The sequence below is a fragment of the Dermacentor andersoni genome, chromosome 9 (genome assembly GCF_023375885.2).
Source record: "Dermacentor andersoni chromosome 9, qqDerAnde1_hic_scaffold, whole genome shotgun sequence".
NCBI lineage: Eukaryota > Metazoa > Arthropoda > Arachnida > Ixodida > Ixodidae > Dermacentor > Dermacentor andersoni.
The window spans coordinates 24,541,362-24,567,487 of NC_092822.1; the positions used below are offsets into that span (position 1 = coordinate 24,541,362).

The following is a 26,126-nucleotide window of genomic DNA, read 5'->3' on the forward strand; positions in this document are numbered from 1 at the left end:
TGTGTTCAATTTATTTTGATATTCGATTGTCGCCACATGCCCGGGGTTACTATAACTCTAAAAAAAAAAAAAAAAAATCTGCACCCTTTGGGTTTGTCATGTCCCCATACCGCGCCAGCTGTTGCGTGAGGGGAGAGGGAATCGCCGCAGAGCCACGTCAGCGTCGCTCTCAGAATCCTGTATTATCTGCGAGTTCCTTGTCCGTCCAAGCTCTCGCCTGCCTCGTTATGGGGTATCCACACGACGGACGGCTCCGCGCAAATCTGTGCCGCGGACGCTTATTCCGCCGCCCGTCCGGCTACGAAGCGCATCCAGACGACGGACGGACTGAGTAGACGACCGCGCCGGAAAAATAAAGATGGCGGCTACGCCCGAAGTGACTGCCGTCCGCCTCGAACCTGTCAAGTCGTCGTCGTCCACTGCGTGGCCCGTAACTTTCAAACTTAGGATTGTATTTTGTTTAAATGTGTGTCCAGAAGCTTCGACAGCAATGTATTCGTGATGAGTGGACACCGTTTCTGAACGCGATACTCAGATTCTCGGCGTGTAGGCTTAGAGTGGCTGTATTGGCTGAACATGGCCTCGAAGATGTTACGGCGGCCCGGGCGGATCTCAGTGGCCGTAAGTTAATATAATTGCTTGTTTCTACTCACTCTAGATGGCGCCATCGGTGTAACAAAGACTTTGTCATAGGTGTTTTCACTCTGAATGAAAATGGATATCGAACGGAAACGACGGTTGGCCGCAATGGCTGTTGTTTTGTCCGAATTGGACACGAATGGTGTCAGCAGCGATGAAGCTGTTTCAGAAAGATCCCAAAGCCGCGCTTGTTGCCAGACTGTAGAGCATGCTAGGCTAAATCCGCAGCATTCGACCCCCAAAATCCGGATGCGAAAAATAGCTCGGCATTTTCCGTCCGTGGGGGTCGCGGACGACGCGCGGACGGCACAAATCCGTGACGCGTAGTCACGTGATGCGCAGTCCGTCGCGAAAAAGACGGATTTCGTCCGTCGTGTGGATCCACCATTAAGGCCGATCCACACGACGGACCAAGTCTGCGGGCCGATCGGTCACGTGATGCGACGTCACGGCCCGCCGCGGTCCGGTCTGGCGCAGAGCACATCTACACGGCGGACTGCCATAGCAGACGGCAGAGCAGACCGACCAGCTACACTAACGCTTTTTCGCGTTATCATTGTCATCATTCCGGCTCGAGTTCCACAAAGCCGGGAACCGCTCAACGAGGGATACAAAATAAAAAACCTCCACGTCACTCCAAGAGGACATGGTGTTTAAAAAATATATCTGCTGCACGCATGTGCAGGCGGAACGGCGGACATGAAACGACTGGCTTTCGCTGAGCCGAAAACTAGACTTGATTTGGCTGAAGACACTCTGTTGCCGGACAACATTCGTTGCCTACGCCGAAATCGCTGCTGTTTGCATGTGGTCCGCCGCCGAAACTGAAGCGGGAAAAGCCTCGGCGATTTGTTGGACCGCGAGGGCCGCGGTCCTGCGCGGGCCAACGGCGGTCCGCACGAACTGGTGACGTCCGATCACGTGATGCGCGGACTGCGGTCCAAAAGAGCAATTCGGTCCGTCGTGTGGATCGGCCTTTAACTGCGCCTCGGTAAGGCCAAATCAAAACGTGCCAACCGTCTCAACGCTCTCGCTTGCCCGCGAGGAGTTCATAACTCGAAGAAGCGCTCAGGAGCGTTGAATTGGACATTTCGCATTCACAACTCGTACGAAGTGCTTAGGTGTCCTTGGCATTTTTTTTTTTAGTGTGTGTTTGTGTTAGCGTCCAAAAATCGACCCGACTGCTGCGATCGTTGCGACCACCGTGTTGATCGCGCACCGCAGGCCTCCTGCGACGAGTGCGATGGCGACTACCGCCGCATGCGATCTAAGTTTGAACCGGCAGAAAGATGGTCGGCGCATACACAGAATGAGTATCGTTTTGGTTGCAGTTGTATTGCGCTGTCGCAACCGAATTTATCCCTACAGATTCTGTCGTCGTCACTCGCGCTGTCACACTGCAATATAATTGACACCCTTCGAAGTGAATAAGGGCGTAAGTCGACCTATAACTCACACCCTAACACCCCCCTCCCCTCCCCCAAGAAAGGGTGCGAGGGTGTGAGTTATAGATGTACCCTTATTCGGGTTCATGGTTGTAATTCAGTGTACAGTGCGCGGCGCTCCGTCTAGCTAGCTCTATTGCGAGGACCGTCGATGAGTACACGCAGTTTCGCTCTTCCCGTGCGTTGAGTGGCCCGCCCACATCCTGCATTCTCGCCTCCTGTTCGGCGCGAATGGGATGGAAAGTGACGAAAGTGGAGATTGTGACGCATGTCACCCGCCGTGGTGACGTAGTGGCTGCGACGTTCCGCTGCCAAACCCGAGGGCGTCTAATCGAATGCCGGCCGCAGCGGTCGCATTTCGATCGGGTCGCGAGATGAAAAAAGAAAAAGAAGAGAGGCGCCCTTTGTAGCATGCATTGGGTGTACGTTGTTGTTGTTGTTGTTGTTGTTGTAGCCTGTGATACGTGTGGCTCCTACCCACAATGGGGGATTGGCCAAGAAATGGGTGGATTATCCCAAATTAAATAGAGCATAAATTTACTAATATCTATGGGAATAGCATTGAATAGGGTTGAATTACCGGCTAAAATAAAATCAGAAAGGTGCTGTTGAATGAGTAATAATTAATTTAAAAGTAATAAAAAAATAGAATTTAGCAGGGCATTCGTTTAGATTCAAAAAACCGCGGGTGGTCAAAAAGAGTCATACTTTTTTTTTTACGGTAGCGAACAAAACTTAGCGCTAAGACAAAGGACGAAGGAGTGCGGGGGCACGACCGCTTTCTCACAACTGAAATTTTATTCCGATTTACACAGAATATACATACATACAGAAACAAGTAGCCTAATTTGTAGTCTTATTACAGTATTATGTTTCCTTGGTTTTACAGTGTACATCATTCGCACTGTACATTTATCTCATTCTGCAACTATATTTTTGTCCTGTGCAATATGTTCCCTTTATTCTTGACTTCCGCATAGTCTATATATTTAAGCACTTTTTCTAAATATTGTCTTTTGTATATATTTTCTGCAAATCTATCCCTCTATATAATGTGACAAAATCATAACGTCTTCGCTTCATTTTGCTATGGCATGTATAATCACAGTTCCCTAATCAGCTCGTGTATACATTGGCGTGTGCATCAAGCACCAAAGTCGACAAGTTGATCCTGAGCGCTTGACAATACATATTGGTTTATTGATGTTGTCTTTTTTTTTCTTTCAAAAGCAATAAATAACGTGTACACGAGAATCCCGAAGTCAAAGGGGTGTGCCAGTACCCTCGCATAGCCCACTATAGCGCCCCAGGATTCTAGACAAATCAACGCGTCAGGACGTTCGCGCCTGTTCTCGCCTAAAAGAGGTTGCGTCGTCTTTTTCTCAAATTACCGCATTTGTCGGAATACAACTTTACCCGTATTTCTTTTCTTTTTTTTTTGAGAATGTGACCGAAGGTGAGCTAGAGCCCTATACTCTAGACCGAAGAATCTCGACCTATATTCGTGAACAAGGCTAGCAATGTACCAAACTAATGGACCTCCACCAAGGGCGACGTCGTCTGGGATTCCGAGGACGCCTGAGAAGCATCCGACGAGAATGCCGCTTGTGGCGCCAACAGGCGAGATTCAGTAGCCAGAGAGAGCGAGAGAGATGCAAATGAGAGAAAGGCAGGGAGCTTAACCAGAGTGTGCTACCCTAGGGCTTAACGATAAATAAAGGTGTGTCAAGTTCTAAGTTACTCCTTTTTCAAAAAAGATATGGGTCGACCTATATTTGAATTATATTCTTTTTTTTCTAATTTCTCGGCGAGTTCAATATATATGTACAGGGGTCGACCTTGTATAGTCACGTTCGACCTAATTTCGACTGAACGCGGCAATTCGATAGGGTTACCCCGCTTCACTAGACGCTCCTGCGTCGCTTGACGACCACTAGCGCTGCAGCGACCGCGCCGCCCACCGCGATCACGACTCCCACAACGATCAGCACGACGGCCCATGTCGGCAGCCAGGTCGTCGACCCCGCCCGCGGGGGCGGTCTTTGGAACGTGGCCCTGGCGACGTTGGACACCGGAGAGGACAGTTGCGCCTCGTTCCACACCCTGGACGCGAAGTAGAAGTCCAGGCGCGAGGCGTTCCGCGCGACCGCGAGCAGCTCGTCGGGCACGGAGAACCGCAGGCGCTGCCTGGAGCCGACGGGTCCCGACGCGATGCCTCCGTGATCCGTGGAGTTGTCTCGGATCTCGAACGCCGAGTCGAAGTCGTCGATGAGGTCGCTCAGGAGCGTGCTCGCCCTGAGTTCGATTCGGGAAGCTGCACGCGAGGAGGAAGAGACAGAACTTCTGGTGGTCAAAAAAATAAACTTAATCCGGAGTGTCAAACCGTGGCGCGACCTCGTAAGGGAGGTCGTGTTTTGAGCACGTGCATAGAACCCATGATTTTAATTTAACGGGTTCCGTGTATTGAGGTAATGACCTGGATCATCGCAAGCTTAGCCAGTTAGTTTAGTTAGTTAGTCAGTTACTTAGTCAGTTAAGTTAGTTAGTCATTTAAGTTAGTCAGTTAAGCTGGTCAGTTAGTTAGTTAGTTAGTTAGTTAGTTAGTTAGTTAGTTAGTTAGTTAGTTAGTTAGTTAGTTAGTTAGTTAGTTAGTTAGTTAGTTAGTGACGGAGTCGTATTTCGCTCTTTGTGACACCACCAACATATGGAAATCAATGAGATCTGTTTATGGAGAAGCTCTTTCAGCACACAGAGCCGATTTCCTGTGGCCTGAAGAGTCCCATCTAACCGCCACATGCACTGGCACCTTCGATTCAGGTTTTATCAGAATGTGCCACTGCGTGGCTGTTTCGGTTCTTACTGAGTTATCTTTTCGCAGCAGTCAATCACAAGAAATGCCCGATAGGGGATCCAAATACTTTACGCGGTATTATTTATACCACGCACAGTAATTTACTGGAATCATCTGCCACCAAACGTCACCTTAGAGAACGACACTGAAAGTTCGAGAACTTCGAGAGTTGAATACCCCGGTCTACTTAAAAACTATTGCGAAGCGTTCGATGCGACGTAATCGTCAACGTGGAGTCCTTTTTGGGCTTTTTCAAGCGACGAGGACTTTCGCCTGGCGCCAATCTTTTTCGGACGCATTGTAGTTGGACAAAAGTGTCAGAAGGTGTTAACAGCCTTGCTACTACCGCCCACGGCTCGGTAACCAGGTAATCTGTAAACGGTAAGAATTTTAAGGGTGTTAAAGCTCTCAATTACTAATCTATTACCCCAGAATTAACGAAAACACAGTTTTGAAAGAATGCCTAACCAGACAAGTTTACCGATGCAGTGCTTCTGTTGAGTTTCCTTTTAATTGCATAGCAGCCCCAGGTGTCCCTTAAACAGCCCTTAATTGGAATGAAACGCGTCAATTTAGGACTAACTAATGGGCACACTTTCGTTTCGACCGTCATGCAGTTCGTGTGGAATTGGCGTCATATTTGGCTCGGACACTTGTATCAGCGTCCGTATCACCTTTTGGTGACCAGAGTCGTAAGCGTATACTCTCGAGTAAGGGATGCTCTCGACTAATTGTACGCATGGAGTGTTGTGTACCTAAAGCTCCCCTGTCGCATTTCATTTCTTGAGCACCGTAAGCCGTTTCGGGGCAAATTAATGAGTAAATTCAATTGCCGTTCACCGTTTCCAAAGTTCAGGTGGGCTCCCGGGCAGGTCCAGGCCAGGAGGACCACGTGGTCGCCGTTGTCGCCCACGAAGACGTCCTCCACGCTCAGGTCCTGAATGGAACCCGGAGGAATCGTCGACCCGTCGATCTCGTGACCGAGCCGGAACGAGCCCCCTTCGGCGTAGCGCTCGAACTGGGGCGCCTTCTCGACGGACGCGACCTGGGGCTCGGCCTCTTCGATGTCCTGGTCCACGTAGACGAACTGATCGAGTGGAATGCCTCCAGCCTCGTCCGTGGGTGCCGTGGCTGCACCGACGACCGGCTCCCCTATCCGGATTAAAACAACGCGAGATGACGATTGTTATCGAGAGCCCGAGACTGCCGTAAGCTGAGCATACAAGCCATACAAGCGAAATCGTGCACAGCCACAGCCGCAGCCACAATACCACAGCCACAGCCAATACCACAGCCTATGGTTTTAGCGCGCATGCGCATTTGGTGAAAGTGGTATCGACAGCGCAGTGCGGGGAAAACTTCAGATAGATTAAAGACCATTCCCCTTCAAGGAGTGCGTTCAGGGAAAGATAGAACTTGTTCACCTTGATTCCTGACCATGTTGGGTACGTTTGCACAGAGACAATGAAATATTCATTCGGTGAAATTAATTAGTAACTGATTTATTCGTAATTGGTTTGCTGAACTATTCACAACAGGAAGAACGTCCCGGTTAGTCATTGTTAAATTGCAGCGTGCACAAAAAGACGAGAGACTCAGGCAAGTCAAGAAGCAGGCGCGGTCTGTTTACTAACAACTCAGTTTATTTCTGGAAATAATGGCACATATGCACCCAGTTAATTTCAATAAGCATGTGCAGAACGATTGAAAGTAACTTAAAAACAGCAGCAAGTATAGTAACTTGCCCGTGTCGTTCGTCTTTTGTGTGAGCTGCGCTTCAACAATGAATAACTAATAACGGGCTCAAATTTCAGTACTACCGAGAACTCGTTCCAACGGTAACAGATACGCTACTAAGTATTCACGCGGCTTCTCTACAATGTAAAACATACTCACCCTGTAGCTGCGGCGCGGGAAGACCTCCAGATGCCTTCCGCCCCTGCGCAATGACGGAGTCGTTGCTGCTGACGACACGGGCCGAGACGGAGTAGCGGCCAACGCCGTCGAACTGCGTGAAGTAGCTGCTGTAGATGCCGTCGTTGGCCGTCACGTCGGCGCCTACAGGATCAAGAAGGTCCACTTAGGTGGCTGCGCATTTCGAGGCAGATACCGTACAGACTCATGTAAGGGCCGCACTCTTTTGCGCCGCACCCCTGTAAGGGCCGCACCCGTGTAAGGGCCGCGCACCCAACTTGGCAGCCCAAAATTTGGTGAACAAAAATTTCCAACGGAGGAGCAATCATCGACGAATTCTCGCACGCTGCGTTCTTCCGCGTACCGCTACTAGATGGCGAGAGCTGCGCGGTGACCTCTGACGCAGTGGTACGTCCGGGGATCCGGGATGTGCGCAAATCGCCGGCTGTGGCGGCACCACTGTGACCAAAAGGTGCGGTCCCGTGTAAGAGCCGCACCTCGTCAGAATTGCGAAAAGAAGTGTGGCCCTTACACCAACCTATACGGTAAGCTCCATGAACGCTAGATTTATGTACAGTACGAGTGAAAAACTTTAAGGGACGTGGGACCTGATAAAAAGCTAATACTTTTGTAGGTTGGCATGCAGCCTGGTGCTCGGGTTTCCAGCATGTGCTGTAGTACTATACGAACGGGAGCAGAGGGTGGTAGAAAGTGTTTTCTTGCAGTTTTACTGATGATGAATTTGGTTGGTGTCTTGTGGCGCAAGGGTTAAGTTTGGCCAAAGAACACCGATACGGTTTTAGTGACTACGTTTATATAGCTCAGAAATTTTAACGCTTTCTCAATTACCGCGGTCGCAAACGTTTGACGCCGACTGTAGTAATGAGCTCACGCAGGTATCAGGCGCTCCACATCATGACTAGGGTTGGGCATTTCTCTTTACGACTGAAATAAGCCGAAGAAATAGTATGAGAATTAGGTCTCAACTGAATGACGTGGGTATACTTCAGCCGAACGTGGAAAAAAAAAAAAGAGGTAGAAGCTTATTCGCAAGAACTTTGCGATTCTAGCATGGGAAAAGTACCGATCCGGCACGGCGTTGACGCTCGTTGAGTATAGCACGTGAGAGCTATAACTTCCGTCATTGCATACATAAATGAACGATTTTGAAAGACTGCCACACCCAGACAGTTAATAAGCGTTTCCACACTTCTATGTAACTTCTCCAGGTCATGACGTCGCGAAGGTAGGTGCCTACTGTTGCCTACCGCACACCAAGTGGTTTTCTATACTCGTCCTGTACTCCTATACTGGTCTCTAGTTCTTGTCCTCGTATAGCAAACTTGGCTGAGGCGGAAATTACTGCAACCACGAATTAAAGTTGTTCGAACAGGCGCTGCGTAAATTGTTGTTCTTCGTTTGCACCTGCCCATGCTCCTGCGCGCTAGCGACATTCTATGGTTCTTGTTTATGAACATGAAGTTTGTACATACGCGGATTATGTTTTTCTGCTGGTAGAGTTGGTACGTACGTGTAAACGAGCAGGAAAGATTGCGAAAAGAAAAAAAAAAACACTTCGTAACCATTGCGTTCAAGTTATGACCACGCGGTCGTCTTGTGCGCTTGCTTCTTCCCTCGTCTACGCCTCTTCTTTCGCTGGTCTTCCTGTTCATTTACAACACTGTATCGACGCAGTCGGCAGCATACCTAGGCCATCGTCGAATAGCTCCACATCGACCTCGTAAGGCATCCTGGGCCTGATGACGGTAGCCGTGACCTTGGCGTGGAGAACCACTTGTGTGCCCTTGGTGACCTCGGCGTAGACGACAGCCTCGGTAGCGCTGTTCACCTCGGGTTGCTTTAGAAAAGCACGCACCAGCACAGGCTTTGTGCCTCGATTACCCGCCAGGGAAGTGGCACGAACGTGGATGTTAGCCTCGCCACTTCCGAGTGCATTTTGGGACACCACCAAGGTCCAGGTGCCCGGCTGTCGACGGAAAAAAAAAATTGTGGACTATCCCTTCGCCAGTCGACACAACGACCGCTAGCCCGACGACAAGGGCACAGCAGTGAGTATCGAAACCGAAACATGGCAACCTTTATGAACTCAAAAGTTTACTATTAAAATGACCGCAGGCAACGTTGATCAACAGTGGTAGAACGAGATACGTCTCTGGAGCCAACTTTTGCACAAGAAGACATGTCTTAGTGTTGATTTGATTTGTCCCTTGTGCGGTCTTGTCTTCGCACTGACTTGGCTCGTACCATGGGTAGACTTATTTTCGTCCTGACGAAGACAAGTACCCGCCAAGGGCACTTAAATTGATTTGGCTGATCCTGAGTTGTTCTTTGTGGGGACTTGCCTTCATACTGACTTCACTTGTACCATGCGTGGACTTAATTTCGTCCGGACGAAGACAAGTACGCGGCAAGGGGACTTCTCCCTTATGGGGACTTGTCTTCGCACTGACTTGACTCGTACTATGGGTGGACTTATTTTCGTCCTGACGAAAACAAGTGCCTGTCAAGGGGATTTCTATCGATTTGACTTGTGCTGACTTGCCCCTTTTGAGGACTTGTCTTCGTCCGGATGAAGACAACGCTCATTGTCGGTACGTCAACTCCAGAGAGATTCCTCGCTATTGTTTTTATTTCCCAACAATGGCTCCTACGCCCGATCTGGGAGCTCTTGGTGCCACGTTTACTCGTTGTGTTTTTGACACTTGGTGCATGGCCTACCGTGGCGACGCCGGGTATCCTGAAGGTGATGTAGCTCCCAGTCTTCGCGGGGCCAGACACCAGGCAGTCTTGGCAGGTCTTGCCGTCAGGGTAGCGCAGCTCCGCCTTGAGATCGGGCGCCTTGTTGGACTGCACCGAAACTGTGGTCGAGTTCCCCAGGTCTGCGTCGACCAGTATCGGGAACTCTCTCGTGTCCACAATTTTGGCCGCTCGCTCGAAGATCTTCCGGGAGAACCATGTAAGCGAGAACGTACTGTAAGTTTCATAACATCAGAACTTGGCCTTCTTGGTTCATCAATTTTCAATAGCGCTCCACAAAGGACAACGATTGACACGCAATATCACTTCGCCCCACGACTGCATAGCAGTTTCCTTTTCTTTTCCTGCTCATCTTTCTTGTCTTTTCTTTTTCTGTTTATATGTGTTGGTTCTTTCAGAATAAAGTTGTTACTGAAAGTGAGTGCTGTGAGTTCCCCCGTAACATACTCTGTGGTTTCAGGACTTCAAACCCCGCAGTTTAACGTTTTTTATTACATTTAATTCTTATTCGCCATGGCGGTTCAGTGGTTGTGACACTCTGTTGTGGGTGCTGTGGGTTCGACTCCCAGCTGCATCGGCCGCATTTTCGATAGGGGGTCGGATGCGAAGCCTCGTGTACGTAAATTCAGGTGCAGGTTATAGAAACCCCCAGGCGGCCACAGTTAATCGGGCTCCCTCTGTTACGGCATCCCTTATGACCAACAGAGCAGTTTATGGACGTTGAATCCCGCCAGTTTTAATTTATCTTTCTCGTTCGTCTTGCGCCGAATTCATTTTGCCTTGAGTTTGTCTCTTGCGCTATACGTTCTCCTACGCAAACTCAACCTTCACAATAAACCTACAAAGCATACTGCCAGCTCACCACAACCGGCTTCTCATCGTCGTCCAACATGGCAGTGGTTGAGTCCAGGAAGGCGGACTCCAAGGCGATGGCTGCGCTGGACTCACCATCACGGAGCGCGAACGGCTTGCCTACAGTGCGCAGGGCAAGCTCTTCCAGCTTCTTCTCGGCCATCGTGCCGAAGGCGATGGTGTTGACCACCACCTGAGCGGCGATCAGTTCATCCATGACGTCGTCGATGCGTGGACGCACATTCTCTTCGCCGTCGGTCATTAAATGATGACACAGCCGGCCGCGGATTGGTTGTTTTCTTTGAACATCTGGGCGATGCAAAAGATCGAAACGCAAGAACACATGACGCTGAGAGAAGTAACACACACCCATTCATGCACGGATCCACGAGAGATATGCGCATGTACGGCTGTTGCATCGGGCTGAAGCAATTTCGTTTACGGGTACACACACGCTCCGGAAAGATGTGCTCCTCTGTCAGGCCGACGTGGCCGCAGCTCGCTCGCTATAGCTCGGAGCTCTAGGAATTGCAAAAAGACTGAAAGGCGGGCCAGTTGGTTTGACTTCATTTGTTTGACCACTGTTTGACCAAACCGCTATTTTGTATGTTAGTCCTAATCAGACAACAAGAGAGATTGTAGAAGCTTGGCACATATCTAAACTACAGGGAGCACGTGTTAGCCATCCGTCTGTCGCTTTGTGTGATAGTGAAATCTTGCTCAATTTTAGACGATAGTGCGTCAATTATGATGCATTTTATGAGAGTTGTTATCATGTGGAACGGTTGCACTGTTGCCCATGCATGGTGATCATGTGATAGGTCTCGAGGGTATACATGTGTTGTTTGAAGGAATGAAAATTCAGTTGTCAGTCTGTGTCGGTCAATGTGCGCAAAACTTTCCACAATGCTGTAGGAAGGCTCTTGTTTTTGTTGTTCCTGTGTGTGCGTGTGCGTGTGCGTGTGCGTGTGTGTGTGTGTGTGTGTGTGTGTGTGTGTGTGTGTGTGTGTGTGTGTGTGTGTGTGTGTGTGTGTGTGTGTGTGTGTGTAAGTGCGCGCGTGCGCACTGGAGGGAGCCTGCCGTGCACCAGCATCGATGCCGAGAGAAACTTCGGTGCTCTGCACCGAACCACCACATTCGCGCGTCACCCTGTTCTCCTCGGTATCAACGTACACCGAGGGATGGGCATTGGCGTGGAGCAAGTTGCAACCGCGTTCACCAAATCGCCGCAAGACGTTTAAAACGTGCCAATTAAGCCACCAGTAAAAAGCTTTCCCTTCGGCCAAGGCAACTGCTACTTACTTTACTTGAAGACTAAAAAAGAGAAAAAGAAAGACGCCGGGAAACAGTTTAGCACTTTTAGTTTTATTATACAGCATTCTGCATTTCTGGTTTTCTTTTTACTTTTTAGTTCATCCTCTATTAATATGGATGTCTGAAGTAAGTTGTATTTACGTTACAAGAAAGTGCGCTTAGCGTTGCAAGTTGGCCCTCGTGTGCTTTCTTTGTATCAAATCATATTTGACGTTGATTACTAGCTGGCCCTTCACTACAGAAGCAAGATAAATTGGTATTAATATTATTATTTTTATGGTAAGCATCCGTGCAGTCATCATCATCGTCAATTACTATCTCAAAGTCCAACAACCTATCCCTCCCCCCCCCCCCTTAAATAACGCTGGATCCGCGCCTGCGCCCATCACGAAATGTGTGTGTGTGCGCATTTGTGGTCCAAGGGTTCTGCGAAAAAGCTGCATGTTCTGGCAACGCTATCGCCAATCATTCTGTCGCAAGTCTATCACAGACACTACAACCTGAACCATACCCGCCGTGGTTGCTCAGTGGCTATGGTGTTGGGCTGCTGAGCACGAGGTCGCGGGATCGAATCCCGGCCACGGCCGCCGCATTTCGATTGGGGCGAAAACACCCGTGTACTTAGATTTAGGTGCACGTTAAGAACTCCAGGTGGTCAAAATTTCCGGAGTCCTCCACTACGGCGTGCCTCATAATCAGAAAGTGGTTTTGGCACGTAAAACCCCATAATTATTTTCTGCCTGAACCTGCAGTTGTCTTGAAGTACTTCGAGAAACATTTCGTGCATGGCAATTGAAAGTTTACAGAGTGTAGTGCGCGATTGGCTCTGGTTTATGTCGTACGTGTGTTGTGGCGTGGCATCGAAGCGCGACAAGTTTGCGTTAGAACCGGCGCTTTCCGGGGAAACCTGGTCCGCCCAACCGGCATCGTCGTGTTCTCTTCGCTAATAATGGTCGCTGAGCGAGAACAGCGTTCTTTAAGAAACATAAACCAAAGATTCGCTTAAACCTTGATTCCCACAGCTCGTAAGATCCGCATTTACATTATTTTCCGTTCACCTATTTGCACATTTTATCTCGAGCTGGCGACCGCGGCACCGTTACAACTGCAGGTACCAACTCTATCCTGCCTGCTTACCTGCAAGGCCTGCCGTAAGGCGCACCCGATGCACGTATTGCCGCCCTCGCGGAGCCGCTGTACGCTAGCAACCAGCTGTTCCCTCGTAGGCCTTTGTATGGACGTCAGTGGGGCTTCCACCCGGGCCCCGCCGTTGAAGGTGACCAGGCCCACTTCCAAGCCGTCCGGTACGATGACCCGGATGTAGTGGCTCGCCGCTTCTCTGAGGTGCCCGATGCGGTTGTTGGTCTGACCGACAACAGACGAAGCAATGAGTGGCCACATGTGGCGGGTTCTTCGCGTAAAAGAGAGCCACGTCAGCGGTATCACACACCATGAAAGAGCGAGTTAGCTATTGCGATAACTTCATACTTCGAAAAAGAAAGAAAAAAAAAACAACTTGAATCCTAACCCCTACATCTAATAGGAACCATGCGTACCATATAAAAATATCATATGATGCTTATATCATCCATCTGTTTATCTCGTACGAGTAAATGTGTGTGTGTGAGAGAGACAGAAAAAAAAAGAAAGCAAACAGAGGAAACCCAGATCGGTATACCAGACGAGCGTCCGGTTTGTTACCCTACACAAGGGGTAAGGGATGGTAGGAATGGAGAGAGGAATGATTGTGATAGTGAGCCCTGCACGCCCACAGTATATGACGCACGGCAGGACTACAGTCGGTCATTGAGGTCGGAGCTCTTCAAAAACTGCCGTAGCACACGAGTAGCTTGCTACACCTTCGATGGATGGGGTCAAGCTACAAGAATATTAAGGCGATAGCTTTAGGTCGCTCGTACCCCGATGGGCTTGAAAAAAACGTGTCGTCTTGTCCAAAGGCACAAAAACTATCATCTGCAATGCCTCATACCCCCCTAAGCAAGCTAAAAAATGACGACCAGGCTTCGGATCTCAACAGCGAGGAGGACTACAGTCGGCGCATATCCAGGGAAGTCCTCCAAGTCAAACTCCTGACCGCCCGTAGAGCTCACAACATCGGGAAAGCCTTTGGCCTACCGGTGCCTACACGGGTGGAGCCACCGACTTAGCCTGGGGGCTTTTGCCCTTGGGCTGTAGTTTCTCTGGACCAAAACAAAGTTCTTGCCCAGCCATGCCATTCCACTCTGTCAAGATGGAATGGCAGTGAAGGCTGGCGACAGTCAAAGCTCTCAAACGAAAAGCAAAGTGCTTTCACTGACATTCTAACCTCTTCTAACCTTCCCTCCTTGAACCTATCTTCGCTGCTAGAGCGGTGTAATGTAGAAAGTCTTAAAATGTTTCACACCACTGTTAACTATGAACGTTGCTCGTCCTTGGAATGCATTAAGTTTGCTGAAGCGTCTAACACACGGAATTTTCACCCCCTAAATATGACACTCCTGTACGCCCACACTGACAAATTCAAATATAGTTTCTTTCCCCGATCAGCAACCAACTTCTCTATATCATACTAAAATTGATATTTGATAATTGTGTTAAAGCAATCACTGGTTGATGCCCGTGATTCCTAAAACAATGTATTATTCACTATGCTTATATGCATATATGTACGTATTGAGACCATTTTTTTTTCTTTCTCAACATAGTCCTTATACTGGTGCTTTGCTTTGTATCTTTGAATAGTGTACCCCCTTTTGATGTGCGTGTGGCATCCTCGATTTTATACCCCACTCCTGCGATAACCCTCTTGGGGTTGCAGTACGTATAAATAAAGAAAAGCACTCCCATATCATGCATTTAGCGAGGGGTTCTAAAATGCCGCGATTTTGAAATCAGCATCTCTCCTGTTCGAGAGTCAGTAGTAGCCGCATGTTCTGGCATTGGTCGCACTTACCGACATACTGCCTGAAACGTCCAGGGCGAAGATCACCCTGCCGACGGTGCCTCTTCGTTTCTGGACTTCGATGAACCTAACGTCGACTTCCTTTGAGAGGTCGGCAGGAGGAAGTCTGAAAGAAAAAAAAAAGCACAGAATACGGCGATGAAATATTTGGATGACGACCCGCGCAATAGTGAGACAGAAAGACAATAAGAGACTTGCAAAGCAACAGACAGGTTCATAGGAAGATCAAGGCTTCAAGTGATTAACAGTGCTAAAAAAAAGGGGGATGTCGCTGTAGCTAACGTTTTGACATGTCCTCTTGCCGAAACGCTGGCTTCAGTGACGTTCTTTGTTCTAACACTGCTAATCACAATCGGAGAAGTAGAATCACGAAATTTCAGTTTGCATTTGCCGTGTTTCGTCAAATGCAAGTACCACCCTCCCGATCCCATAGGAAGGGGTAGGGCGAGGTGTTGAATCATGAAGACTGAAGACGAAGGCAAATTCGATTTTAAATCAATGCGATACATTTCTTGGCGATCATTTGCCACTTCGACAGTATCTACATATCTATTTAGACGCCTACGTCTTGGTTCCATTAATTAATTGGTATGTAGCAAAATTGGCGTAGTATGACAAGAGTGTATGACAAACATAAATGGCAGCTCATGACATGCGCGTCATGTAGGTTATGAAACAGCTGCCTACGTCTTTCTCCTCTCCTCGTGTCGTTAACTTGGTAGGCACCGCGGACACTGCGTCGCATAACATCGATTTCCACAGGGCGTGGCATCTGCCGGCTTTTCTTTCTTCTGGGGAAACCGCGCAGGTATCAGAAACGTTATGCTGAACAAGCCTGACCCTAAAATGTGATCTTGCTGCGAAAGTTAATCAGGAACAAACCAACGGTAAGCAGCACAAATTCTTTTCGAGGAGAACGTCTTATATGCCCCGTGAAGCGAAAAATCCGACGACCGTCCGACGTTGACATCCGACGGTACCAATACCCGCGTGACCAACTGATGACGTCACATTCCCGGCGCTGTATCTGCTAAATTCTGACAGTGAACAGCCCCGGTGCCGGAGGGACGCCGTTGCCCCCACCCAAAAAATCGACCAGGCCCACTCCCAAAATTGTAATAAGGTAGATTAATGTGAACTAAGGTGGATTAAAGTGGATTAATTTGGATTAATGTTAATCAAAGTGGGTTAAGGTGATTGGAGTGGCTTGAGGAGGATTAGTGTACATAAAAGTGGATTAAGGTTGCTTACGGGGTATTAAGGTTAGTACAAATTAGAGTAAGATGGATTAAGGTAGAGTTTTAACGTAAGATAACAACTTAGAGAAGTCATTATGCTTTCGCATTCATACCACGTAAGGATACTTAAGTTACTGTCAATTTTTATAAAGGGGTCATGACACTATATTTATGACAATTCATTTCTTGCATTCAATGAAAGTCCTAGGCCTTCTAACCATAGAAAACATAGCGACAAGCGTCAGAGCGCAGGAAACGATTTATATATGAGGTTTTCTACAGCCAGTTTCGGTTTAATTCCCAGGAAGATTTCCCTGTCGTGACGTCAGGACACGGCATGTGGTCACGTGAGAGCAGGAGATTGCGACGTTTCGACACTCGCTCTGGCTCGCTTGGTCTCCCCATATGCTGCGTCTTGCTGTGAGCTACAGTTAAGGCAAAACAGAAAATGAATACTCGAAAGTATCGTGTCAGTACCTCTTAAAGAAAAAAACGTTCAGCGGCAATTTCGCAGTAAATGAGAAAGAAATGCGTAAGCATTGCGTCGCACCTCTTTGAGGTCCCGCTTCCATGATTTAAACCGTGTTCACCTCGTTGCTAAGTGTTGCTCAGGAGCTGACTTGATACACGTCCTGCTTCTTCAATAAGCCAAGTGAATGCGGGGGTTCGGAGCCGACCACCGTATATATATATATATATATATATATATATATCCTCCGATCTCCAATTAGCCCTATGCTGCGACAACCTGTTCCAACTTCTGCCTGCGACTTTCTTAATTTCATCATCCCCCTGGTCCTTTGCCGTCTTCTACTGCATTTCCCTTCTCTTGGCACCCATTCTGTATTCCTAATGGTCCTCCGGTTGTCTAACCTACGCATTAGATGACCTGCCCAGCTCCATTTATTTTTATTAATGTCAATTATAATATCGGGTATGCCTGTTTGTTCCCTGATCCACACCGCTCTCCCCCTGTCTCTTAACGTTACGCCTATCATTCTTCCTTCCATCGCTCTTTGTGCGGTCCTTAACTTGTTTTCGAGCTTCTTCGCCCGTCTCCGAGTTTCTGCTCCATATGTTAGCACCGGTAGAATGCACTGATTGTACGCCTTTCTTTTTAGTGATAATGATAAGCTTCCAGCAAGGAGCTGAGTATGCCTCCCGTATGCATTCCAACCCAATTTTATTCTTCTGTAAATTTCCCTCTCATGATCAGGTTCCCCTGTGAGTAATTGACCTAGGTAAACGTATTCCTTCGCAGACTTTAGAGTCTGGCTGGGAACTCTCGTTCCCTTTGCCAAGCTATTGATCATTATCTTTGTTTTCTGCCTATTAATATTCAACCCCACTCTTACACTCGCTCTGTTAAGCTCCTCAATCATTTGTTGTAACTCGTCCTCAATGTTGCTGAACACGACAATGTCATCTGCTAAACCAAGGTTGCTGAGATATTCGCCGTTGTTCCTTGCTCCTAAGCCGTCCCGATTTGCTTGAATACTTCTCCCAAGCATGCAGAGAATAGCATTGGAGAGACTGTGTCTCCTTCACAGGTATCTTCCTACTTGTCTTGTGGGGTAGCTGTGAAGCCTTTGTAAATATTTTCTAAGATATTTACGTAAGCGTCCTGTACTCCTTGATTACGTAATGCCTCTATGACTGGTGGCATCTCCACTGAATCAAATTCCTCCCAACTATATATATATATATATATATATATATATATATATATATATATATATATATATATATATAGTTGGAAGGAAGCATATATATATATGGACACTCATACTTCTTTATCTGCATCCGGAGACCAGATTCCACAGGCTAACAAATGTTAAACGGTAGTAAACGTGGTCCAGACCACAGTCAATTGCAATATATATGTACTCGCATATGCACGTTCTTCTAAGCGTCTCCCACTCCCTATCTACCTCTACCACGTGACCGACTTCCCACACTTCCTATACATACACTTTTTCTTTCACTTTGACACTCCTAAAGTAAAAAAAAAAGCTTGTCTGGCTGTATAATAGTCGCCCGAGAACGACAGAATGGTCCGCTCACCCCTTGAAATCCTCATTGGCGCTGATCACTTCCCAGGTGGACTTGCGCTCACAAAGGTGGTTGTGCTTGTTAGGAGCATAGGCGTTGTGCTTCCTGTCGCCGTCTTTGTCGCAGAAATCCGACACCTGCAGCGACAGAGCAAGCGAGCAAGACTTTCCAATCTGGCCACCGATAGCGGGTGGCGTCGCGCGAATCCTTAGCGCCGACTCATCTCGGATACTTGTGCCCTTTAATGTACTTTAATGTACTTTTTGTACCCCGTCGTTCCCGTAACATGTCCAGCGTGTCAGCACACAATCTATAATAGCAAGCTCGTCAAACACCTAAAGGCTGCACGGTCCGCCGCATACGAGGCAAAATACCTGCGCAAGATGACGTTCGTTCGTTCGTTCGTTCGTTCGTTCGTTCGTTCGTTCGTTCGTTCGCTCGTTCGTTCGCTCGTTCGCTCGTTTGCTCGTTCGTTCCTTCGCTCGCTCGCTCGCTCGCCCGTTCGTTCGTTCGTTCGTTCGTTCGTTCGTTCGCTCGCTCGCTCGCTCGCTCGTTCGCTCGTTCGTTCGCTCGTTCGTTCGTTTGCTCGTTCGTTCCTTCGCTCGCTCGCTCGCTCGCCCGTTCGTTCGTTCGTTCGTTCGTTCGTTCGTTCGTTCGTTTGCTCGTTCGTTCCTTCGCTCGCTCGCTCGCCCGTTCGTTCGCTCGTTCGCTCGTTCGTTCGCTCGTTCGTTCGTTCGCTCGTTCGTTCGCTCGTTCGCTCGTTCGTTCGTTCGCTCGTTCGCTCGTTCGTTCGTTCGCTCGTTCGTTCGTTCGTTCGCTCATTCGTTCGCTCATTCGTTTGCTCATTCGTTCGCTCGCTCGTTCGCTCGCTCGTTCCTTCGTTCGCTCGCTCGTTCGTTCGCTCGCTCGTTCGTTCGTTCGTTCGCTCGCTCGTTCGTTCGTTCACTCGCTCGCTCGCTCGCTCGTTCCTTCGTTCGCTCGCTCGTTCGTTCGCTCGCTCGTTCGTTCGTTCGTTCGTTCGCTCGCTCGCTCGCTCGCTCGTTCATTCGCTCGTTCGTTCGTTCGTTCGTTCGTTCGTTCGTTCGTTCGTTCGTTCGTTCGTTCGTTCGTTCGTTCGTTCGTTCGTTCGTTCGTTCGTTCGTTCGTTCTGCACCCACTGCGCAAAGAGTCGCTACCGTGGGTGGAAAAGCGTCAGTTGAAATTATATCGCTCGGATACAGGGCGCCAGTGGCGACAGTGAGCATCACTTTAGCGGACGAGGCAGCACAACAAAACGGCACAAGCAAAAGAAGAGGGGAAAAAAAGGAAATGTAAGTTAGAATCATCGACAAAATTATACTTCTATGAGCAACAAATGCAAAGTGACACTCCAAACCGCAAAGAATTATTCCCAGCTTGCCGAAAACAGAGATGAATCAGTTAGTTAACGAAGGAAAAGGAATCATTATTAGAAGAAACTACAACAGAAGGACGCAACCGATTTCACTCGCGAATCGTTTTCGGAAGGGAGGACATACGAAATAGTTTTGTGTTACGGGAGTATTCGCGTACTTTGAACTTGTGGTCAACTCGCTCCAGAATGATAGTATATGGTTCTCTCAAATACTTATCCCTCCAGGTGCCAACAGTAAAATAGTAAATATTGCGAAAAAAATTTTCACTTGAAGTGCACGACGACGATGGTCAGAACGTTGTCTGTGTGGGTTCCACTGAACTTTCCGTCATATTGTCCAGAGACAAAGCGAGCTGCTACGTTCTGCGCCCTTTCTAATTTAGCTATTGCGCACGCGTAGTCATGGATAGATCTCATCAAATGTTTTGTAAACTAGCTCCTTCGAGGTTATAGTAAATGTCTTTGCATTTCGGGTAAGAAACCTGAATGTCTAACCTGCTTTACCCATCGCGTAGTCAACATGATGCTGCCAATTGAAATTATGCGCAAACTCCTTGATACGTGTTCTCTGCGACCTTAATTATTGCTACATCATCAATGGTGTAAGAAGTCTGATGAGCTTGATTTTTTCGAGTGAATTCTATGAAAGATGTTCTCTTCAGGTTTAATTGCATGCGCCATCCTATGCGCCGGTAATTAATTTTGTTAATATCTCTTTGCATACAGATTTTCGCTTGACCAAGTATAGTCATTATTATTTTTTATAATCAGTTGAATAATCTCTACTAATTACGATATGGACATTTTCCAGGTAGTTGCGGACAACCTTCAGTTGGTTTCGTGATCACATTAGGCTTTGCTTTCTATTTTTTTCTTTCTTTAGCCATTTCACTAGCAAAATACTGGTTGCAAAAACACGGCAAAAAAAAGCTAAGAAATCTCCCATAATTTTCTCTTACTTCCCCGAGCTTTAGCAAGCAGCTAACTCAATGGGATGAAAAATGTTCAATGTAGGCTTTCTTTCTTGCGTGCAATGAAAATAATAAATAACAATGCTTTGAGAAAGGCAGTGTGTTTTTTTTTTTTTCCAACGAGTTTTGCCAAATGCATAAAAGGCTTTAATAATATTTTCTCAACGCGTGACAGCAAATCAAATGTAAACTATGTGATAATATGCTCGAGCGGCGAATCTCAGCTTTAAGGCAATGGAGCAATGGGACGCGGGAGACACACTTACGGCAATTAAAGGAATTGAAACCTGTCGTGTGGACAAGCAGGGCTCGTCCTCGGCGACATTGGTACGGATCGGTGGGACGCTCACGGCGTGGGTTATAGGGTTAAGAAATTGCTCCGGTGTTTAACTAGAGCACGCGGTATATGTCTTGAAGAACGAATACACGTACGACCATCACTTACCCCATTGATGTAAGGCATGAACATGATGGACGACGTGACCGGGTTCTCGCTGTTCCGCGAGAAGTGAGCCTTGCACTTGGAAGACACGCGGCAGCCCCGGTAGATGCGACAAGGCTCTCCGGAGTCCGTGTACACCGTGAACTTGTGACGCTGCGAGCAGGTGCTGGCGCGGACCTGTTCGGGGCAGAGCGCCGCACATTTGGGCGCCAGCTAAGTTCAAACATTTTAGACAACAAACCTGCAGGAGCGGCGTAAGCCCTGTAATTCGCGTTAATTGCGTCGCACGTGTCCTGTGTTGTGATCCCGTGCGGAAATCGTGCGCCAGTGATCTGTCTGTCTATCTGGCGCGCAGGACAGTGATGACTGTAGTGCGGCTTACCGCACGATACTTGTGGTGTGTGTAATATTTATTCGAGTGTCTCTCATTCTTTCCTTGTGCATATATATGTAATCGCTGTGTGTGTCGAAATCAGCCGAAGTTTGCGCTCGCGTTTCGTTGATGCAGCGTCTCTATCAGTGTCGCACTGCTTGTTACCGTTGCTATATCAGTAGCTCCGGATGAGCATCGACCAATCACGTGCTTAGACGGGCGTCTCACCATGCCGAACTCGCAGTAGAGGCTCGGGTACCGGAAGCTCCTGGGGTCGCCGTACTCGTCGAACACGCCGTACCGGAAGTGAGCCCACTCGTGCACCAAGAGGTAGGCTGCGACGAAAGATTTGTTGCGTTCAGTTTCCGCACGTCACTGCGGAAGCGCAGAAGCGCCTTGTTTCACTATGTTTATAATTTGGACGACGTTCATTTTCCCACTGGTCGGGCGTATAGGCGCGAACAAGCTCACAGAGCTGTTCTGTAATGCCGCCTGCCCAGCCCTCCCTCACTAACCGCCCCCCCCCCACACACACATACACCTGTTAGGACAGTACGGACGCTGAAACATCTTGATTGATTGATTGATTGATTGATTGATTGATTGATTGATTGATTGATTGATTGATTGATTGATTGATTGATATTAACGGGTGAGCTTACCGTCCCAAAGCAGCGACACGGCCGCGAGGCACCGTTAGGAGATCAGTATTCTGATAACTCCGGGTTCTTGACCGCGAATTCCAGAAACCCCCATCGCGACAATTCTTTCCATATTTACTTCTCCTGTGCCGTCATTCCTTCGCCCTGCCATTTATGCACCATGCTGCAACCAATCCACCAAGCAGCAAGTATTGTTAAAATTGAAATACGAACATCGCCTCGAACTGTAGAAAGATGTATTAGCTGCACCAATATGGAAGAGACTGTATAGTGGCGATGTGGCAGGCGAATCTCACCCGGACTGCCGTAGGCCTCTGCGATGGAGTCGTTCATCTCTCCCAGGAAGCGTGGCGTCAGGTGGACGTACTCTCCGCGCTCACCGCAACCTCGGGGTTGTAAGGTGTACGGAGTGTCACCGTACTGCGGGTTCGCCGCGGCCACCCGCACGTCGGCCGCCGGGAACAGGTTGGCCGCGGTGATGTTCGCATTCTGCCTATCGGGCCACGTGTCCGGGATGGCGATGGTCACGCTGCCGAAGTGCACCAAGCCGCGGGTGGCCCGGTGGAGGAACGTCGAGGCAGAGCGGAACAGGGCCTTCGAGAGAGCAGTAAAAGGCGTAGTTATGATGGGCGTAATAGTTCTGCGCAAACCCGCAAGGTGGAGGGAAGAAATTACTGATGGGAAAATGAGACATCCACTCAATCGTAGCAATTGCTACAAAGAAAAGCTATACGGGTTCCGCGAAAGAAAAACTTCGCAGTTGAAGAAAAATTGGTCCGGATCCGGGTCTCGAGCCCGGGACCACCGCCTTTCCGGGCCAACCGCTCTACCATCTGAGCTAACCAGACTGCCAGCAGATGGTAAGTTGCGAAGTCGAGCACAGCAACAACTCCGAAGCAAACGAAACAGTTCGGCGCAATAGTTCTGCGGAAACCCGCAAGGTGGAAGGAAGATGGACGTTATGATGAAGGTGTAGACGAGTAGCACCGACCAAGCGACCCGACCGACCGACCGACCGACCGACCGACCGACCGACCGACCGACCGACCGACCGACCGACCGGCCGGCCGACCGACCGACCGACCGACCGACCGACCGACCGACCGACCGACCGACCGACCGACCGACCGACCGACCGACCGACTCTACCGACCCTACCGACCGACCCTACCGACCGACCGACTGACTGACTGACTGACTGACTGACTGGACTGGACTGGACTCATTTACTGGTATATCGATAGATCGGTTGACTGAGTGGACAATTACTGGTGCGTTGTTTTCACCTTACAACTGATGAATCAGTCAACATGTTGAATTTACTAGCCAGTTTATTTGATTGGGTAGTACATTGGGCTCATTTTCACATGCGTCTTCAGTACTAATAAAAGCGCACTGAGTACTTGCGGAATTGTTAAAATATTCATCTGTTGTAGGCATGTCAGCCCACCCAATTTCGTCGGTGTAGGGCACAAAGACCTAACTAGGAGGTTGGCTTTCTGTGCCGGAAATCTATTAGCAATTACGCGCTGTTGAAACAAGAGCACGCTGACAGAGGGAGTAAAGCTAAAGACGTCGGTTCGAACAGGCACTCAGGCCTTTCAAATGACGTCATGGCCCAATGCCTAAATTTCAACCATTTCTTTGTCCTGCCACATCCCGTCATAGGCTAAGCTCCGGGATTCACTGGGGCACTCTGTCGTCCCACTTGACGTCATGCTCCCCGTAGCATGGATTTCTACGACATCCCTGCCTCTGCACTTGACGTCACTGTTCAAGGCGAGATTTTCAACAGGATCTCTTGCTTCGGGCGTGACGTCATGACTCAGACTGCACAGACCTGCCGTTATCAGGCAGTTGCTGAAGCGTAAGGTAGCGAATGTTACAGCGAGCTATGAGGGAAGCCTCAGTAAAACCTGCGTCTTAATTTCAATAAGCTCAATTCATTTAACGCGTTCCTAGATCTAAGCCCAGAAGCATTTTACGGCGAACAGCAGTTGTAATCTGGGGAATGGGCAGAACATGCCCGACACTTCGTAAGCACTGCGATCCCCTTTCATACAACAAGAAGAAACAATATGCGTGGTGGTGTGGTAAATTAGACCAGCGCTTACAATGACTTCAAAGCGACCGCTCTATCTACCTGATCTAATACACGATAGCTCTACTCCGCGTCCACCCTCCAGTGCGGCCAACCTTTATAGGCACGGAAATGGGTTAAGTCGGTCGATGCAAGGCTGAGAAGAGTCACCGGGCTCCGGCCAACGATGCGCAGTAGGAAGGAAAGAGATTCAGCAACAGTGAGTTTGACGTCAGAAATTAGTGTATATTTTTAACGAAACGTTTTGCGCCAGCCCTCGCTATGAGTGCAGCGCTTCACGGAACAAATGACGCTCGATATGGGACCGGAGAATGTTTGGGCTCCGCCTCACAGGTATGCGGCCGCCTCCGTCGAGATTCAAACCGAGACCTCGACCGTGCTGAGTGGCAGATAGCCATAGCTATACTTTGCTACCTCCGCAGGTGTTGGAGAAAGAGAGTCGTTAGGAAGCAGTACCTTGATGTTGTCGATGATCCGTTCGTCGGGCTCCACAGATTTGTCGATGGCCACCACGATATCCTCATAGGCGCCCGTCGACTTGTCGATGCGCAGACCACGACATGATGACCAGCACGCTGACACCACAAGGAGCAGCGTAAGCAGCCGCATTCTGGGGAGGAAACACAGGCAAGCACATCGGGATTTGGTATCATTTTGGATCAAATCATATTTAATGAAACAGCGACATAATAGCGCGCGTTTGTCGCCATTAAGTTCATGAGTTTAACGCCCAACACCCATGTATGGCCCACAGACGGACTCTGTATAGTGAGCTTTCGCCTGTGCTATGCGAGGTGACGTATGCGCCAATCGCATACCAAAAGCTAGTTGGCGCTGCCACCATGTATGGCCTACAGACGGACTCTTCAATGTGGGCTTTCGCCTGTGCTATGCGAGGTGACGTAAGCGCCAATCGCATACCAAAAGCTAGTTGGCGCTGCCACCAATTATGATCCAATAATTAGAGCACCCCTTCGTCGTTCTGGGGTACTGTGGTTCGATCCCGAAATGGGACAGGTATTTCTTTTACCTACCTACCGCAATATGCTTCGCATAAGACAAAAAAATTATTTGCGTTAAAGCAAGAAAGCAACCAAGCATCGACAAACTCAGTTACGCATGATTCAGAAGCTTAGGTCCGTATAAAGACGTTGCAGGACACCCCTTTTTTCGTTCCGTAGGAAATTCTCCTCGGAAGCCAAGCGTCTCTACGAAGTTAAGGCTTTAACAAGTCTACCAACACTCAAACGTTGTCTGTGGCTCGCTGCTCAGAAACGAGAGAAAAAAATGCGTATTCCGTCTGGTAGGCTTACTTGAAACGACTTGCGGACGATATTTCGAGGAGACCGCGATCCTTCCTGTGCAGGGCGAGCGCTCCTTTTCATCTGCGTCGGTGACGATATCTGACGGTGCCGCCAACCCCGCGTGAATAAAAGGCAGTTCCCTTCAGTGCAATAAGAGGTCAACAAAGCCGCGCAGATTCGCAACCTGCGATAACACAACAATGAACAAGCACGCCCAAGCCGTCGCAATGGCCGGACGGTATACGTCAGATTCCGGGCAATAAGCAATTATGGTGACATACAGGTGATAAAATATGGCGGTATCCACCCACGAGGATAGAAGGTGATTCCGTTCGCTGTCAAAAGGGTCAAAGGCATGCGCGCCGAGTTGCAATCTGTGATGACCCAGTCCAATGCAAGCACGCCACTCTTTTGCAACTGGCCTGAGGTCACGTTCACTTCTCAGTATTGGCGCTATCGTGGAAGCACCGACGTTCGAGAGGCGCGGATAAGATATGAAGCCAAGAAAGCAATCTCTTAAGAGGAGGAGGAGGAGGAGCACTGCTGCAGGTGTATACTTGGCCTTTGCGAAATCTGCGAGCGATTGCAGCACCCGAGCGGTCCACTCGTCGATTGAAGTTCAGTCTGCAACATGGCATAATAGGCGGAAGAAAGATTACAGCCGCGAGTTATCCATTCTACCTCCCCGTGCAACCACACTTACTCTGTACAGTTCGATATCGAGGAGAAACTTGAGGAATCGAGGCACCTCTCTCTCAAATAGCCGCTGTCCTCGCGACAAAAAAAACCTGTCGCAAGCATTCTCGTGCAAAGTCATTCGACGTCCATCTGCTGA

The 26,126-nt window shown here is 48.8% G+C and overlaps 1 protein-coding gene across 1 annotated transcript; it reads right to left on the bottom strand.

The window, feature by feature from the left end:
• Nucleotides 1–2,863: 2,863 nt before the first annotated feature.
• On the bottom strand, nt 2,864–25,707 carry LOC126527308 (calcium-activated chloride channel regulator 3A-1-like). Its single transcript, XM_072284364.1, has 14 exons — nt 25,301–25,707; nt 24,444–24,597; nt 22,183–22,480; nt 21,453–21,559; nt 20,855–21,028; nt 18,058–18,182; nt 14,747–14,861; nt 12,931–13,158; nt 10,490–10,828; nt 9,589–9,810; nt 8,557–8,836; nt 6,832–6,993; nt 5,776–6,087; nt 2,864–4,398 (listed from the first exon to the last, which is right to left on the bottom strand). The coding sequence occupies exons 2-14, from the start codon at nt 24,594–24,596 to the stop codon at nt 3,989–3,991; spliced, it is 2,925 nt and encodes a 974-aa protein (XP_072140465.1). The 5' UTR covers nt 24,597; nt 25,301–25,707; the 3' UTR covers nt 2,864–3,988.
• Nucleotides 25,708–26,126: the final 419 nt, after the last annotated feature.

Excerpts from the sequence above, each read along its gene's own strand:
- LOC126527308 (XM_072284364.1), bottom strand. The coding sequence starts at position 24,596 with ATGCGGCTGCTTACGCTGCTCCTTGTGGTGTCAGCGTGCTGGTCATCA. Across the intron at positions 10,829-12,930 it reads CCTTACGGCAGGCCTTGCAG|CGTCATGTGTTCTTGCGTTT; the intron begins GTAAGCAGGCAG and ends TACTTCTCTCAG. Across the intron at positions 4,399-5,775 it reads CCACCTGAACTTTGGAAACG|CTTCCCGAATCGAACTCAGG; the intron begins GTGAACGGCAAT and ends CCTCGCGTGCAG.